General features: G+C 44.8%; 1 protein-coding gene across 8 annotated transcripts in view; it reads right to left on the bottom strand.

The window, feature by feature from the left end:
• Nucleotides 1–19,085, bottom strand: part of BIN1 (bridging integrator 1) — a 155,106-nt gene extending 136,021 nt beyond the window's left edge. For 3 of the 8 annotated variants that reach the window (XM_084643536.1, XM_084643537.1, XM_084643539.1), the window contains exon 1: nt 18,844–19,073. In XM_084643536.1, coding sequence (XP_084499662.1) covers nt 18,844–18,924 — 81 coding nt within the window. In that variant the 5' untranslated portion in view covers nt 18,925–19,073. Of the gene's footprint in view, nt 1–18,843 lie in introns of all 8 variants that reach the window. The other 5 variants (XM_084643538.1, XM_084643541.1, XM_084643540.1 and 2 more) reach the window with 4 other exon arrangements.
• Nucleotides 19,086–19,436: the final 351 nt, after the last annotated feature.

Here is a 19,436-nt window from a genome sequence, read left to right as displayed (position 1 = left end):
CTGGCCGTGCGCTTTTCTATGCTGCGTCCTGCGTGCAGAATGACCTCAATGCTCTAGTGCAGGGGTGCCCAACCTTCTGTCACAGGAAGGCCACATAAAATGAAGCACAACCTTGGGTGGGCCAAACAGATTCTACGTATTTTAATAAGTCACCTCTATTGATTTTTATTTTAAGTTCAACTTGTTGTGTATGTATTTAGAAAGTATTGTCTATTTACACACTTCTGTAAACTAAAGTGATGTAAACATGACAAAACGTTAATGAACTGGTCATGAGCATATTGTGTTGAAGCAGGCCACGGGCTCTGGTGGGCCACGTATGGTCTGTGGGCCATAGATTCAGCATCCCTGCGCTAGTTCACAAAACCATTACCCCTTCTTCACAGGCGAGCAGCAGACACCACTGGTTTGGTCAACTTAATGCACCCTCTACACACAGGCACAGCACACATCACTTGAAAGCTTATTATATCCACTTTAAAGTGGAGGTCTGATGTGGAGCTGTCAAGTGATGCCCTTACCACAGAAACAAGGATAAACAATGACATCAACACGTTGAAATAACCACTTTGAAATATATGCACTTATTTCAACAGAAACAATACATAGTCATTAAAGTAAGATAAAAAATTGGATTTGTGACCACAAAGTATCCCAACCACAGTCTAAAGGGTAAAAGAAAAATCTAATCATAAATTTGTACAGGAATCATTGAAATGCAATAGCATTGGTGTCATTTCTAGTCATCAGCGTTAGCATCTTGTTCACCATTATGATCTCTGCTGAGTGGGTGGGTTACCACAGTCTTCATTGCCTTGGCATGGACCCAGTTGTGTTCAGTCAAGATTGTTCTGACTACAGAGTTGATCATGCAGCAACCCCTACAGGGGCATACACAAATGAGGTCTTGTAGACGCTCAGATGCCTGGAAGAATTCAGGAGGTAGATCCACATTTTTCCATCCATGTAGCAATGGCAATCCAATATCAGGTTTACATATATGTGAAGACATCCAAAGCTTTGTTTGCCAAGATGCATTTTTGACATGCTCTTCACAACTGTCCTCACATGGTAGGAGTTTGGCCAGTCACTTCTCCTTTTTGATGGAGAGACTGGGGTGCAAGTAATTCAGGTCTCTGGGCACCCCTTTTCTTTTATGGCCTGGTCATACAGCATGGCTAGCAACTGCCTTGCTGCAGAAATTGCAGTGGATCTGTCACGCTCTCCCAATTGGGCAAGATTTCTGAATGAGGTAAATAAACTCCCTTTGTTTTTAACATTAAACAGATTTTTTTCCCAAAAAAACCAAATACGGATGACACGGAGTCGCACCCTGTTAATACATGTGCATCAGGAAGCACCTTGCAGAAGTCAGGAGCAACTGCGTCCCAAGTCCCATGTACAGGGGTAAAGCAATGCTTGCCAGATAACATGGGGATTGAAACAAGAGTTCCATTTTTGGAAATTAGTGAACAGGAAGGACCAAAACATGTCAAGTGACCAAATTATTATGGTTCCTTTGACACCAAGAGACTCAAAAGTCATATTGGCATATACAGCATGCAGAAGTATCTTTGTGTCTGCTTCCTCTTGAGTACTTTACAAGTCTTGGGCTTCAACACCTCTCTTGGTGATGGACTTTGCTACTTCACCCACTGGAAAAGCCTCCAGAAAGAAGAAGTGTTTGTGTTCCTACACGCTCAGGTGCATTTTAAACCATATATTCAGAGGAATTTTCTGAGCGGCTGCTGGTTGGATACCCCACTTGGACTCCCAGGGCCTCCATGAAAAACGGTTTTTACCAACCACCAGTATTTTTCTTGCATCCAATGTTAGCTCCTCTTTCAGCACTGTCTTTCTGCGATTTCCACAGAGTTACTGTTGTCATGTCGGTCAAAGACTTCAACTGCAAAATCAGCAGTCTCAAATCCTTTTAGGACCTGTCTCAAGTACTGAGCAGCCAATTCATCAAATGTGTGGAATCTGTCTGTACCTATCGTTTGTTTGGCAGCCATAGTGTCTGATGTACACTGCCGTTTCTTTGTTGCATACTCTTAGCTCATTGAGCTTCCAGCTCATGCCCTTGTCACAGGTGCCCGGAATGGGTCACAGCTGAGAGAGCCCATCCCAGGAAATAGCCCAACTTGATTGTCATGCACATTGTGTAAAGAGTTGTCACTTTGGATGGGCTATCACCAGCAGGAGAGTGAATTTGTGTGGGGGGGTGGAGGGTGAGAAAACCTGGATTTGTGCTGGAAATGGCCCACCTGATAATCACTTTAGATAAGCTATTACCAGCAGGACAGTGGGGTGGGAGGAGGTATTGTTTCATATTCTCTGTGTATATATAAAGTCTGCTGCAGTTTCCACGATATGCATCTGATGAAGTGAGCTGTAGCTCACGAAAGCTTATGCTCTAATAAATTGGTTAGTCTCTAAGGTGCCACAAGTCCTCCTTTTCTTTCATCCCAGGTCAGGCAGTCAGAAAACAGGATGGCCACCCCAAATTGGTGGTATATTCTATTAGTAGATTTCACCAAACCAGTAACAAGTGTGCACTCCTGGATCACTACATTTGTTTTACCATGGAGCCATGGACAGTCCTCCTTAGGCTCTCCAGCCTCTACTTAGCTACCCAGACAGACCAGACTTTATGAAGAAAGGTTATTAAAAGCAAAATCACCCCATATTAGGTTTCTCCAATCCCAAAGGGCTAGTCACTTACCCCAGTTCAAGGTATACTTCAGCTCTCACCAAAGATAATGCTGAAGCCAATTTCTTTAGTAAACTAAATTAAACGTTTATTAGCTAAGAAAAAGTTACTGAGAGGTTAAAGCAGGTGAATACATTACATGTGAATTAAAAGTTTGTAATACACAATGCTAATAGAGATGTAACATTTGCTAGTTTTCTATATGCTCCTCTGGGTTGCCCAAAAATATTTTGTCCTTTTGTTCAGAATTCTCATCAGTATTCGCCACTCCAGAAGGGGGGGTGGGGGGTGGTCAGGGGCCTTTATTACCCCTTTTTTATATCTTGATCCTTTTTACTGGAAAAGTCCTTGCTGTGTCATGAGGTCAGGCAGTGCCATGGTCCTTCATATGAATTGCAAATTCTTGCTTGCTTTTCTGGGTACGTGCGGTTTGAGGGGTCTCCAGGGCTGACAAGCAGGGGTCATTGTTTATAGTCCCTCTGTTATTCCTGAAGAGTTAACCTGTTGGCATTTCTCAGACTCACAGCATGTTTGAGTCACAAACATATAGCAAAACCTCGTAATTCCATACATAATATTGATACACACATTTTAACAGGACAGTAATATTCAGCATATTATAACTTTTCCAATGATACCTTACAAGGCGCACCTTCTACAAGCTTTATCATAATTTTGTAAAAATGATTACCATAATTGTGTAGACTATCACAACTTCCCCTTTAGATAGTATCACAGCCCTAATTCAGCTTTGTCTTTTCTTATTGTTCCATCAGCATTGAAGAGGGTCATAAGCATAAATCCTACTGGTGATTAAGAACAGTTGCCATTGAAACATGTCTGCATCTTGCTAAGGACAGGGATCTGCAGAAAGCAATTTCTGGACTGACCACTACTGGGACTGTCCCTCCCTTGGCAGACTTACATTTGGTCTTCTTGACCATGTCAGCAAATGTTTTGATGCCAGATTTCTTGACTGGGCTGAAGAAGCTTCATGTCCCATCGCAACCAAATGCGCCTCACAAACCTCTTCATTTCTTCCTCACCAACATCTGCTATTTTCAGTAGTGAAACTTGTTTATCTGATGAAGTCCACAGATACGCTGATAAGCACCTCTGGATGTGATTCAGGGTCAAATGGGTTTGTCATATTCTTGATGACATGGTTGGTAAGAGCTGTAATATGCTCTTCATGGACTTTGTTTTCACTACTTCTTATTAGGTCACTTCTTTCTCTCATAGCTTTTGCATATTCATAATACGAAGCTGTGTATTGTCATCTTTGACACTAATACTGACCTGTGCATAAACATCACTGAATTAAAAAGCTAGTTTCTAGAATATTTCAAAGACTAGTACTGCATGCAAAGACAGTTACAAGTTAAAACTCTACCAGAGAAATTAAATGCTACGTTGTACGTACAAAAGCTTACAAATGGAGACTGATTACATTAGGAATGCATGTACGTTTATATCTATCCACTATGCAGTACAAGCTGTGGGCATGCAATCTACTGCTGCTGGTCCACAACCTTCAGTGAGAGACTGATTGGGTAAACAAATTTCAACTGAAAAAATATAGAAAGCTACTATAATCACCTGTGAGATACTTTGACAATTAAGAATGTGCAACGTGAAACCATTCCACATTGATATATTGCAAAATGTTGATTTGCCATTTTTGCAACATAGAATCTCAGGGTTGGAAGGTACCTCAGGAGGTCACCTAGTCCAACCCCCTGCTCAAAGCAGGGCCAATCCCAACTAAATGATAACATGCTAAACGGCTTCATTTCCGGGGAAAAAACTCCTTGTCCATGCAAAACCAATACAAATCTTTTAATACACTGTCATTTGGTAGCTCTGACCTATAATCACCACGTTAAAGTGTTGAAATTAACAAACCGTAAGAACTGTAGCCATACCCCTATTGCAGTGTTTCTGGAACTGTGCAAAAAACACTCATTTTGGGTCCCATTGTTTCAGGTTGCCTACAGGCTTACTTCACCGCTTGACAGCTCCATATCACACCTTATCTAAACAGTCATAAAATGAGCTTTCAAATGATATAAGTGGGTATATTAAACTCCAAAAATACAGCCCTTTTTGGAGAATTGCCACAGGCCTATCATCCAAATACCCCCTAAAAATGCCCACCTTCTGCAATGTCCAGTTTACAATAAACTAGTAAAATGATCAATCAAAAAACCCGAACTAATCCGTACCTTTGGATAATCCAGTGCAGTGGTTCTCAACCAGGGATACGTGCAGAGGTCTTCCAGTGGGTACATCAACTCAAGATATTTACCTAGTTTTACCAGTGCAAACTAAAATGTCACACAGACAATTAGTTGTTTATACTGCTCTATAATATTTATACTCCAATTGATTTATTTTATAAATTATATGGTAAAAATGAGACAGCAATTTTTCAGTAATAGCATGCAGGGACACTTGTCTTTTTATGTCTGACTTTGTAAGCAAGTAGTTTTCAAGTGAAGTGTAACTTGGGGGTGCGCAAGACATAGATTCCTGAAAGGGGTACAGTCGTCTGGAAAGGTTGAGAGCCACTAGTCCAGCAGTATCTGTATTCTGTAGGTCTGTCCTTTGGAGTGTAAGTGCTTTGGAACAGAGAATATTTTATTTATTAAATGATGATGATGCAGCATGGAACACTGTCGTATTTGACGCAGGATGAATTGCAAATTTTACAATGGCTGATGCCTCTCAAAAAAAGTTTCAGCCAACATTGAAGTATTTCAGTACTGGACTAGTGGTCATGGAAAGTGAACGGGAGCATTGCAGTCCTATCTAATTCAATTTCACCCTGGAATGTGAGCAACTATTCACTGAAAAATGTTTACTCTGTCTCTGCTCAGCTCTAGTTACTATGCTGATAAAATAACTTCCTTGGAAGGTGTAGCTATTGGGCAATTCCAACCAAAAAGCCCATCAACTTTGGGGAAAAAACACCCCACATGCTTGACAGAGAACTGCATAGTTAATGAATCATTCCAAACCAGGTAACTATTTTCTTAGGCCTAAAATGGCAGACATCTTGCAGACAGTCCGGCACACTAGGTTTTATTCATTACCAGGCCATTAACAAACCGGTAACACTAACCAAGTTTCTTTAGTCATGGATTTGTCACTCCTAAATAATGTTTTGCTCTGAAATAGTCAAATATTTAGTGCTCTCTTCACCCTGCGCTGCAGCCTATTTTAAGGAACATCTGCTGTCTAGACTTCTCCCTCTTTCTAAATTGAGGGGCAAAAAAAAGCCAGCAATGGCTGAACTTAGTAGTGGTTCTTACAAACAGCACTATGCTGCCATGAGGGACAATTAATGAAAAAGCTTTTCAACTGCAGGGCGCAGCTCTGGAGGAAGAGTTCTCCTGAACATGTTCGATATATTTCAGTTCATACCGAGTAGAGTTCTGCAGGACTTCTGTTTACACTACACAGAGAAAGAGCGTGGGAAGGCACGATCAGTCTTGTTTTCCAATCCATCAACTATTCCATCTACAGGTTCCCTGTATGCCTGGTTTCTCTGGCCAGGCAATCAATATGGGCATACACATATTCCCAAGGCAAAAGAGGCTGCGTTGCACTCTAATTTCCAAGGCCTCCTCAGCAGATAGGGTAAGCTTTTTATCATCTTACTAATTTGTGAGAAAGTTTACACGAACAGGCTGAAGGAACCCTAAAGTACCTTTTTTTTTTTTTTTAAACTTGGGCTTTCTGTGATCTTATATCAATTAAAAAAAAAATCTATGGCCAGTTTTCAGTTTAGCCATTTAATTTGCTTGCATATTTAGCAGGATTGTGCATACACATTTAGTAACTGGACAGGCAAATGAAGTAGACGCACCTCCAAAGTTACCTAGTTTGCATGGGTGAACACACTAACCGTGCATGCAAGCCAACCCTAACCTGCGTGTCTTAATCCTCACCAACCCTGCACAGTTATTTTCTATTTGCTTTGCACTACTATAGTTTTCGTTTCTTTCACGGCTGAAACCCTCTCACAGTAGCAACCAGTTTGTAAAGATCCAAGAGGTTCAAATAATTTGCAAATGTATCTGAAATTCCGAGTACTGACCTGAACCATCTGAGGTCCATACCTCACCAAAATGTACCCACTGCAAAAATCCCATGTCAGATCTGTTGTCCCTACTGCCCTCAAAACTATGCTTTTCTGCAAAGGCCTCTGCTTATGTCTCGGTGTTTATTTAAATGTGATGCGACCTAAGTGTCAAATGAGCTAAACTTGCATGTTAAATGAGTGACTTTCTTCAAAGTTTTTTTAAATAAATAAAAGCTACATTTCAGTTTCTCTTAGCTCAGCAGTTGCTGACACCAGATTATTATACTTTCACTTCACTTTCTCTTGTGGAACACTTAGACTGTTTAAGCAAGGCGTCCTTGTGGCACTAACAAATTTGGGCATAAGCTTTTGTGGGCTAAAACCCACTTCATCAGATGCATGAGTGAAAAATACAGTAAGCAGTATATATATATTACAGCACATGAAAAGATGGGAGTTGCCTTACCAAGTGTGTGTGCGCGTGTGGGGGTTAGTGCTAACTTCCACCTAAATTGGATTGGACTCATTAGCACTGACCCCCCACCACCACCACCACCAGGTAAGGCAACCCATCTTTTCATGTGCTGTACACACACAGCTTACTGTATTTTTCACTCCATGCATCTGGTGAAGTGGGTTTGAGCCCACGAAAGCTTATGCCTAAATAAATTTGTTAGTTTACGGTGCCACAAGGACTCCTCGTTGTTTTTGCTGATACAGACTAACATGGCTACCACTCTGAAACTTAGATTGATTGTTAATGAACTTCAGCAAGGCAAATAAACTAGCTATGGAGCAGAAGGTTAAAAGGCAGGCTGTCCATTCCAAGTCGCCAACAATTTCCTCTATGCTGCTGACATTAGGAGACCAAGCTCTTTGTGTGGGCGGTTTTTGAAGCCACCACAGCAGCTATTTAATTCTTGTTCTTGTGTTGAATAAATAGAAAAGGCACATTGTACAAGGGTGGATAATGCAGAGCCCGCTGGCCAAATGCAGCTCAGAATAATACAACTTTATCTTTAAAAAAGACAGTGCTCAGAATACATGTCCCAGCGTCACTAATATAAATAGGGAGATCCGAACGCTAGGATCATCTGCTGCATCTCCCTGAAGAAGAGGGTGGCTGCAATCTGTTCTGTTAATGCAAATCAAGTGCAGCCTTCGGGGTCCTGGTAAATTGCCAGTGCAACTGACTGGGGCAAGGGCTCTGCATGGTCCGGCAGCCCACGTGGAGCTGTGAAGGTTGCACTGTGTGATGGAACTAGGATGGGTCCCATAACATGACAAAAATCAAATACCTGTCAATTAAGCCCTCATCTTCCCTTCAAATAAACTATATATATATTTTAATGTAGAAGCTTCAAGCAGTATTGCCAATCTCAGATCAAAAATCATGACTCAGATCCTGGGAGGAAAAAAAAAAATCACGAGATTGGCCCCACAAATCATAGGATTTAAAAATCAACATGCTCTTCATCTGTCATTTGACTTTTTAATTCCCCTCTATCAAACACACGTTTCCAGGAGATTAATTTCAGGTGGGAAAGTAAACCTTTAATGCAGACACACACAGAACTCCCTCAGGTCTAGGAAAGGTGCTTCCAGCATCACAGCAAAATGCAAGGTGGAACAGCTTGTTTAGCATATGTAGTTAGCACATATTGTAAAGGGACCATTCAAGGGAGATTTCAGAGTAGCAGCCGTGTTAGTCTGTATTCGCAAAAAGAAAAGGAGGACTTGTGGCACCTTAGAGACTAACCAATTTATGTGAGCATAAGCTTTCGTGAGCTACAGCATCCGATGAAGTGAGCTGTAGCTCACGAAAGCTTCTGCTCAAATAAATTGGTTAGTCTCTAAGGTGCCACAAGTCCTCCTTTGCTTTATTCAAGGGAGAGTGGCCTGTTAACACCTCTGCAGTCATAGGACAAAAAAAGGGGGTTAGTGGGTTACAGCCATAAATCCAAGTGTGTGCGTTCAGTCCATGATTTTCAGGGTCTAACAGAGTTATGAATTTAAGCTCCCAGGCTCATCTTCTGAAAGTGTTGTGCGGGTTTCCTTTGAGAAGAGGATGGAGAGGTGAGATATAGGAGTATTTACTTTGTGAAAAGCGTTCACTCACAGGTGACAGACGGGGGTGTTTTTGTCTTGCATCATTTTCCTGTGCAAGTTGATTCGAGAGCACAGTGACTGTCTGGTTTCACTCTCATTGTTGCTATTGGGGCATTTAGGGCACAGCATGGGATGCACCCACTTGTTGTCCTAGGCAGTGGTAGGATCCATGGATCTTTAGAGGTGTGTTGGGAGGCACTGATCATTGTAGCAGTGAACTGGAGATATGTCTGCAGGTTCTGCATCTGTTATCCTGGCAGAGTCTGGGGTCACTTTGAGTTGGTGTGTTCTGGTCTGTGGGGAGCTTACTTCTGATGAGCATGGAGGTTGGGGGTTGCTTGAGACCAGAAATGGGAGTTCAGGAACAATTTCTTTTGGGGGGGTCCCCATGAAGTATGGGTTGTAGCTGTTTGATGATACCCCATATGGGTTCCAGTTTGGTGGGGGGAGGGGGAGGTTGCAAGAGGAGTTTATTTCTGTATTGAAGCAGGTTCTCACTTGATTTATGGCTTATTACAACAACCTGTAAACCACTGTCCCCCCACACTTTTTGTCCTAGGACTATGGATATGTTAATGGGCCACTCTACCTTGAATAGTCCCTTTACAATATGTGCCCGATACTTATACTAAACTATCTGTTCCACCTTGTATTTAGCTGTGACACCAGGAGTACCTTTTCCAGACCTGAAGAGCAGCCCTGGATGGCTCAATAGCTTGTCTCTCTCACCAACAGAAGTTGGTCCAATAAAAGATATTACCTCCCCCTTGTCTCTCTAATATCCTGGGGCCAACATGGCTACAACAACACTGAATACAACCTTTAATGCACGCATGCCTCACCCTGGCTGAGGAGATGGAGAGTCTGTACACTGAAGGTACACAAACCTAGTTAGGAGAATTGGAAGGGAGAGGTCACAAAATGGTTAAGACTTTGTTTTATCTGAGCTACTCCTAAGAAGTGAGAAACTAATTTCAATATCATTGTAATGCTTCTGTGAACGGTATCTCCTTTTTAGGATGGATATCCCCTCAAAAGCATCCCTTCAAAAATGGAAAGCAGCAACTATGCTGGTAGGGAAAAGAGGGCGCACTTCTGTTAAGTTCTTGCATGCAGAAGTACTCAATGGAGAGCTCCATAGTGTGATAAAGATAAAATATGATGGAAAAACCTAATTCATACTTATTTAGAAATATACCACACAAGGCCTACAAAATGGAGCTGAAAAATGAACAATGAACATCCTGGAAACACAAGGCACTCAAAGTAGAAAATTTTCCAGTTATTTTTCAATAGTGATCCATATGAGCTGCAAAGACCTTCACATGCAAGAATATCTTTGCAATGTCAGCCAGCTTTTGGAGCCTTTTATATTTATTACTAATTATATTTATAATCCCTAAATATCATTTTTAAATAATCCATTCAGTCACATTCAAAGTATCTCAAAAACCATTTTAAATCTTTCTTCTCTGCATGATTTTGATCACTACATAAATATATACATTGTTCAGTAATTACAATAAATTATTTTGTTGTTTTTTTTAAAAAAAAACCTTCATAATTGTCCAAATAGCTTAAAATGATTCTTATTTTAATTAATTATTCTTCCTTCCCGCAGCCTCTCCCCTTCCCTGAACTCAGCAGCACCCCAGTCCCACCAGTCCCCAGCCTCACTTCTGCTTCTCCTAAGGTTCTTCCCATACCCCCTCACACCCCTGAGACCTCAGAGGCTCCAGTAGGACCGTCTCCCACTTTCCCAGCCTGGAGGGTGTTAGCTCCTGGAGCAATTCTTTCCCTCCCCCGAGGCCAGGTGCTGCAGAGGGTAGGGGAAGGAGCAGATGCGTGCACCTTCCTGTCTATTTCTCACATGGGGAAGGGGAGAGTGAAGCCAGGCCGAGGGGAAGAGACTCTGCTGGCTTCCCACAAGGCTGAACTTCACAAGAGGCCTGGAGCTTCTCACGTCACCACCAGACAGGCTCCACAAGTCTTCCAAAACCCTGCCCCTTGTGATAAAAATCGGCCAAGTTGGTGGGAAGAGGAGGAGGGCAGTGGGAAGGAAAGGAGGCCAGCATCTACACTACAGAGTTAGGGTGACGCATAGCTGTTTACGTTGACCTAACTCGGTTAGTGTTTACACTACAACTTTGCTCCCACCAAGGGAACTCGCCCACTACACCCACTTAACTCCACCTCCAAGAGCGTCAATGTCTATGTAGCTAGATCAACACAGCATCAGTGTAGACGCAACATTACTTACATCAACTGTTGCGGGCTTTCAGAAGCTGTCCCGCTATGCCCCACACTGACAGTTCAATTGGTGCACGTGCTCCTGGAGAGGACCCAGGCCTCTGACACAAGAAGCGAAGTGTAGACATGCACAGCTGATGTTATTACTGTGGCAGCTGCATGCCTACTTAAGTTAGGTCGACTTAATTTAGTAGTGTGGCCATGCCCTTAGGATGCAATCTGGCAAGGTGCTGAGCACCTCAGATTGTAAATGCTTCAGGGCAGTGACTTGACTTCTTTTCTGGTAAAGTGCCAGGCAAGTTTATGACCCTGTAACAATAATTAATAATTAAAATGACGTGGTTTTACTCTAGGGCAATGATTAGCAGCGAAGAAAGGCTGAAGGACCAAAAGCTATTCAATTAACCTCCCAGCCAGAGTAACTTTTCCAGGGGGCTATTGTAAATCTCCCTTGAAGTCTTACCAAAATTCCTCTTACAACTACCTCAGTAAACAATGCAAAGCCCTGACCTCCCAAGAATAATTTTAGAGAGGGCTTGCTGCAATAATCAAATTAAAATCACAAGTGAAAAGAGGGAGAGAGCTGAATCAGAAAGCATTCCAGAGCTTTGTGTTTCCTAAATGAATTAGCTACAATGTGGTCAGTTTGCAGCTGTCCTTAATTATGGCTTTTAGAGTCATGTTGTCACTTCCAGGATTATGTCTAGGAAAGGCAGGTGAAGAAGGCCCTTTACCAGTGTTACGAAAGAGACCACCACCCACAAAGCAAGCCTTGTATAAGCTGCTGGCAAGTTCTCCAGAAAAAGACAGTTCCTGACAGGATCAGCACAGGTACAGTACTTCTGTCCCCCGCTGCATCGCCACTTCTGCACGCCTCCTGCCTGACGTTACACAGAGCATTTGACACTTTGCCCAGGAATGAGGTCAAACAGTAGCACTAGATCAAGGCTTTGAAAGGCCATGAGGAACCTGAGGTGCAGCAAAAATGAATTCCACCGTCTTGAACAGACCAGGCAGGCATATTTTTTCAGTCATTTACTCCCTGCAACAGTAGGGCCAAGGCAACACAAGGCACTAGTCCCTTTTCTACTTTTCCAATACAAGTCTATAAGACCTCCAAAGATGTCCTCAGAGCTAGGACCTGGCTAGCTCCGAGGCTGCCTCCAGACAGCTGCAGTCCACAGCTGGAGAAGACCAGCTTAAGACTCTGGGGACCACAGAGGCAAAATCCTTGGGCCAACTAAAGTCAGCAGCAAACCTCCCATGGACTTCAATAAGGCCAGAATTTCACTCAGGGGGTTCTTAGCTGTTGGACCCCACCTCTGGGTTTCTTCACATAAGAGTGGGACTGAGACCAGGTCTGATCAACATGCAAGGCCCGCCTTTTTGCTAAATCCTTCCTACCCATTGACATCCTTCTCTTGGCTCCTGTTCAGAGAAGGGCTAAGGAAACAGAGAAAAAGAAAGGAACAGAGTCGGATCAGTGAAGAGACAGCTCCCTTCTGAACACCATTCTTGTGACAGACAATTTATTCGAGAAAGGGATTGAGAGACAGAGCAAGAACAGTTTTCTTCTACCCCTTCCTTCCCAGCCACCTTCCACCCCAGGGTCCTTTGTTATTGCTCACCATTAACCATTTACCTAGGATTGTTAATTCTTTAAAGGAGTGCTTGTCTTACTGGTATATAAAGCGTTATGCTCACCAATAATAAACTGATAACACTTTGCACTGATAGCCTCAGAAGGGTGTTCTATCAAAGCCCCTTTACAAAGATGGCTGTGTCATCATCCCCAGAGTACATGTGAGGAAGAGAGTTGAAGTAAAATGCCCAGGGTAACACAGCAAGTCAGTGGCAGCTGGGAAAGTTAGAACCTGGGAGTCCTGACTTCCAGACCTGTGATCTAAAAATCACACTGGGGAGGCCTACCATAACATAAACCATCATTGAAACAGCTTGATCTAGAAGGAATCCCCCCTGCTTTTAGTTTGCTTAGATTAGGAATAAAGCTAGGGAAGTGATGATGGATTTGTTTGTTAGCATTCACATTAACTAGCATGATTATACCTTATTGATGTCATAGAAGACTGTACCCCCCCCCCCGCCCACCACCCCCAAACGTCTGGAAGGTTGAACTAGATGCAGAGGTCTTTTAATGTAATATTTACCACACCATGAAAAGAGACCACCACTCGTCTCTAAATACCAACAGAACAACAAATAAAAACATGACAAACACACCCCAACACACACACAATCCAAGCCTGGAGCAATAGGCATAAACTAGTTTATTATTTCTACCTCACATTATTCTTGCAGAAATCCTTTGCCCCAAACCTGATAGTTTGATTCCTTGCATCTACCACACATTTCTCTCCTCGCCTTGCTGGCTTGCCTCCAGACACCTTAAATCCTGAGCAGCTCTCGACACAGCTATCATTCCACTCCTGCTCTCTAGCCAGCCAATAGGAGAGGTTAGTAATGACTAAACAGGTTTGTCTCTGTGACATGCCCAGCTGAGCAAGAAGTAGTCAGTCATCAGTTTGAGGCATTAATCGACCCTCCACCTGAGGAATTTCTAGGATGCCAAGATTCATTCCAATAAGCCAAATTCATTTTTATTTAAATGTTAAGTGAAAATTTGTGTTCATGCAGATAGACTGAAAGGCCTAGAAACAACAAATCCCTGGAACAGAGCTAGGATGACTTAATTCAGGGTATAAGACTGGTATCAGTAAAGCACTGGGAAGAGATATTTACAATCTAAATAAAACTAGATTATTATAGGCTAAAAAGAGAAAGAAAAGCATAGATTGTGGCGCATTTATTACATGCCATAAAAAGTGCAAACAAACTTCAACACTAGGCCCATGATGACCTCGGACGTGAACATCTGTAATGTTTTTGTGGCACCAACCTCTTCCCCCTACCTCCCCCCCCTTTAGAGTGAGTTTAGAACCCCATATTTAACGTCTCAGAAGCTGAAGATACACCAGTTATCTACAGGATAGACAACTGCAATGAACCTGTCCCACCAACATGCCTCATCCCCGACTAAACTAAATGATTACGGGTGTCTACCCGGCTGCTGGTGGGAGGCAAGATTCCCAGTTCAGGTCGCTATATAGAGAGATTGGATAGAAAGATATTAGCTCTGCTCAAGCTAGCACACGAAAAATAGCAGCAGTTTAAGGTACTCACCCAAATACCCCCCCCCCCCCAATGAGGATGTATTCAGGAGGTCAGCCTGAGCCACTGTATCCATACCACTATTTTTAGCACCCTAGCTCAGAAAGGGCTAGCACATCTATATCTACTGTAGGTGAGAATCACTCTCCCAGCTGCTGTGTAGCCATACTGCAAGAGGCCATTTCTTGCCCAAGTCTCATCAATCACCAGCTTCTCTGTTAAGGCTGCCAAAAAGGGTGTAAGTACCATTTATGATGGTTGTTTTTGCGGTGTGGACACCTGTAACCAGTCTGAGACACCACAATCATTCTTTACATGGATCACTGAATAACCACCAGATGGTAACAATTTTTACTCATGGCAACTCTAGGCTGAACATGAATGAACAAGATTTTGTATCCAATTACCCAACCGCTTTGCCGCATATTTCTGCCGGACGTAAGAAAGTATCTTCTGGAAATAAACCAAGAGCTTTGGTGAAAAGCGGACGAACACCATATCTGAAGGAACATCTTACGTCCTTTACACAACAGAGATCTCAGAAGCGGAAAGAGAATGTCTCCAGTCTTCCATTGTGAATTTAGTACTGAATAAGACATCATTCTTCATTCAATACAAGGCTCAAATTCATCACCAGGGACATTGCTGAGATCATAAACTCCCAGCACTCAAGCTGGAAATCAATGGAGGAGGAGGGATTCTCATTCTAAATATAAAACCTAAAAAGCATACATAACAGGGACACTGTAAGCCTTAAAAGCATAAGCGCTTGCTTTGTCCTTTGCCAAGGGGGTGCTCAACCCCCACTCAACCCCGGGCCCCATCCCCACTCCATCCATTCCCCCAAGCTCCCACCCTGCCTTTCTCTGCCCCCTCCTCCCAGTGTGCTCCATCCCCGCTCCTCCCCCTCCCTCCCAGCTCCCCCTGCACATGGTGAAAGAGCTGACCACATTAGCCAGGAGGCACTGGGAGGGAGGGGGAGGAGTTGATCAGCTGGGGCACCCACAGAGTTGGTGCCTATGCTTAAAAGGCAGTGAAAATTCCCTGGAGCATCTATCACAGTTCAAGGCAACTGCATCTGTATTCCCACTTTGTGGTCCAGCAAGGGCACCCACTTGTAGGCTTCTAGCTCCGCAGCCATCACCTCTCTTGAGGGTAGACCCATCTCTTTCCCTTTAGACCAGGGTTTTTCCAGGCTGCACAGTTCCCAGCCTAAACTGCGATATTCCCAGCAAGCCAGACAACCTAAACAGCCAGCAGCTGCATATAGCCTCTGGCGAGAAGGCAGTTAACAGCATAACTGCCCACAGTGATAAGTTACCCACACAGCCCTTTCTAAGCAAGCACATTTATTATTAAGGTGAAAGCATTACAGAGAAAACAGATTAAAAACAATAAAAAACTACATGCCTGCTAACAAGCTTACCAGAGATCACCCTCAGCTCTACCAGGGGCTCTGGTAAGTGATCATTCCTTCAAACCCCTCCTAGGGTTCTTTCTTGTGGTCACAATTTTATATCAGCTTTCGCTCAGAATACACACAATCATGGATAGTTAATTCTTTCCTCTATACAGCGTTGGCTTTGATCTTGGCCTCAAGTAGCAGGTGAACAGCAGACAATGGTTCTCTTCTCAGGGCATAGCTTCAAAAGGCTGGGTCTTTGCATAATCAGAGGAAGGATTTTCCATTCACCTCCTCTCCAGGAAACCAACTTAACTTTGTCCCAAAAGTTCATTCTTGCCTGGCAAATAGTCCTCTGAAGCTCATAACACTTCCCAGGGTTCACACTGGTCACATCTCCCCCTTAGCAAAGTTACATGAGATCCCACAATGATGTATACATTTTGCATTTTTAATACAGTGGGCTCCAAAGCTATTTCAATTTTATTTAATAAGGTTTTTTTTAAAAGGAAATTGCTATATCTTTCAGAGCATCCTTTTGGGATAACCTTTTCATACTGTTTTTTAAAATAGGTTTGGGTGCTGAGCACCCACCCAGCTTATCTTCAACACTTTTGCTTAATGCAACTATTCATGTCTGGCTTTAAATATACAGAACTCTTCTCTCAGACCATAGAGTGGCATTACATTCTTCCCATCAAGCAGTGATTTATATGTATCAGTTATTTAAAGGAAATAAAGTCTGGCAAATGCCAAGGTGATGGCGTAACGCTCACTGCATTTGTCTCCCTACATTACCATGTTGTGCAGGATTGATGGTAATCCTGTAACTATTGCGATATGCCTACCTCTTACTTTGCTAGTATCAAAATTAGTGGGATAACTCTCCTCTATGCAAGCCATTCCCCAGGAGAAGAGGGTGAGGTCTCCCATGCCAGTGAGAGACTCTCCATTGAATCAGTTCATCGAGGTCAAGCAGAGGATGAACAAAGCCCTGCAATTCTTTTTTCATTGTTTACAACCAAAGAGTTGTCCTCGTTCTCTTGTTCAGTGTGTAGGAGCAGGCGTTTTCATTGCTGCTCCCTGTGCAGTCACTGTTCGGTTGCTTTTTAAAGCAGCCAGACAACATTATGGGCCCCATTCCAGCTTCATTAAATAAGTGCAATTCAGTGAGACCTATCAGGGAGGGCAGAGGCAGAGGGGCTCGGATTTCCTTTCCCCATTCTGATCTGGTAGCATTTTACATTCACTTTGCTTTGTGTAATCAGGCCTTCCATCTAGAGCTAATCATTGCTAAAGGTAACTCCTGGAGAACAGAAACAGTCATTGCAGAAGCATTCTCCCAAAGATGTACTGCTCCTCACTGAGTCAATGTCATCTTTCTGTAACAGCAATCACTGAAAACCAAGATGAGCGTGCTTGAGATGAAAAACAGCTGATCAGTGTCCCTGCATAAAACGTCCGATAATCCCTGCACAGACTAGGCATCTGGCGTCCAGAGCAGGATCCCAGAGAGATGAACATGAAAACTATCCACTGCATAGTCCCCAAACCTTTCCCTGACATCAGGAAAGAGACCCTAATTCATCCTCCCCAGCAACAGCTTGATGTTAGCAGAGGAAGGCATACATAGCATAGTGACAGACTCCAGAATCTGAGAATCAAAGAGGGGAAAGCTAGGAAATCTTGCTCTAGGTTTTAGAGGAGAGTGTGAGACAGGGAGGTAGGTGGTGTCGAACTCCTTCAATCCCCCACCCTTAGGTGCCAAGCTTAGCACCCCCCAACTAGCAAAGCATAAAGATCTGCTTGAATTGCCATGCAGTGCTTTCTAAAGATTAGCAGAGCTTTTCTGTGCTATCTACAGCCAACAAGGAGTTTCAGAGGGAACAGGCCACATCCTTCCCCCCACCACACACACACACACACCCACCCCCCAGCTGATCCCCACTAGAGCACACAAGCTGGTTGGAAACCTCACTGCAAAATTTCACATTCTCCCCTAGCAAACGCTTGAGACAGCTGCAGTGACCCCAAATGCAGCAACCCCCTTGAAAGCCAGTTTTAAATTTTTGATCTCCTCCAGTGATAAACCCGGGGAGCAAACCTGGGTCCAGAACAGGAAGGGGGGCCTGGCAGCCAAGAGGAGAGCTGCTCTCTGACAGATCTGGACGGCTAGCTTTTTCAGAGAGAGCTGTTGTACTGCAGTGCCCGGGAGAGGGTTTCATGCTACTGGGCCCATGTTATGAGCCTGGTCCTGTAACACTTCCCATGCCAGTATCCATGGGGCTGCCCAGAGAATAGCCAGGGCGGGGGGGGGGGGGGTAGGGGGGGAGGCTGCCATGCCTTTGAAAGGCTGCGTTCAACCCAAGCACTTGAATTTATGGGAGAGCTTTGCAACCCCACTGGATTTAATCCACACCTAGGGAACCTCCCCCCCCCCCCCGTCACTCCCTCCCTGTCTGCAGGGTCTCACGCTGGGACCCCCCCGGTGCCATACACCGCGCAGCAATCCACTGGGGAACTCCCTGGGGGGGCAGCCCCCCTGCGGTGCCCTGCCGGGGAATCCCCCTCCATGCAGTGCAGGGGAGCAAGGGCAGAACAGCGGGGCGGGGCGCGGGGGGGGGGGTCATCTGCAGCCAGGCGGGAGGGGCGGAAAGCTGCCCTGGGGGGGGTGGAGAAATGCACAGGTCTGATCCGCATGGGAAAGCAAAGCGCGTCCAGCCTGCAGCGCTGCTCCCTGGCTTCAGCTGTTTGTGACCCCCCCCCCCCACACACACACACACACACACAACACAACACACACTCCCCACCCCCTCCCACCGGCGGTCAACCAGCGCACCCCCGATCTCTCAGAGCCCCCCTGAGCTACCGCAGCTGCGGCACCAAGAGGCTACTCCGGGCTGGCGACCACTAGCCCCCCCCCCGGGCTACTGAGCCGTCAAGTGCCTTTGGGAGTGGAGGGGGGAGGAAAACTACGGGGGGGGGGGAAGACTGCAACACACATACACACCCCTCCCCCCCCCTTGCACTGACACGTCCCCAGTCAAACCAGCTCGCCCAGAGCCCCCCGGCCGGGGGCTTGCCTCGATTTACCTTCTCCTGGGCGCGGGTGAGTTTCTTCTGCATGTTGCTGGCGATTTTCCCCGCCGTGACTCCCTTGCCCGTCTCAGCCATCTTGCCTTTGCCTTTTCACCCGCGCGGCTGCACGACTCGGAGCGAGGGAAGCCCGGGGCGAGACAATGGCCATCGCCTGCCCCGGGAGCCGGGCGCCAGGAGACGGCCTTTTAAAGACACACGGCCCCCAAAGGCGAGGCCGCTTCTTAAAGGGACCGCTCCCGCAGGCCCCTGCAATGGGAAACCCCTGCTCAGCTCTATCAGCCCTCCTTTGACTTTGCAAGCCACACACACACACACACACAACCCTCGGATGGGCCCTGCTCCCCGCGCTGTAGCTCTGGGAGCATGTTTATGCCCTTGGGTTTTTAGTCCCCATTGAAGTGTATTTAGGCAAAGCGCCACAAACCCAAAAGCCATGCAGAACTTCAGGGGGATAGGCCTCCGATTCTCCCCCCTTCTAAAGCGGGGCTCGCTACAACCTGAGCCAAAAGGTAATCTCAGCTAGGCCCAGATCTTCAAAGGTATTCAGGCGCCTAACTCCTTTGGGCCTTAGTTTGTAGCAGTGTGGG

This window comes from Lepidochelys olivacea (assembly GCF_965140295.1).
Source record: "Lepidochelys olivacea isolate rLepOli2 genome assembly, chromosome: 11".
Lineage (NCBI taxonomy): Eukaryota > Metazoa > Chordata > Testudines > Cheloniidae > Lepidochelys > Lepidochelys olivacea.
Note: the sequence above shows the minus strand (reverse complement) of the source record. Positions and strands in the feature narration are given on the sequence as shown.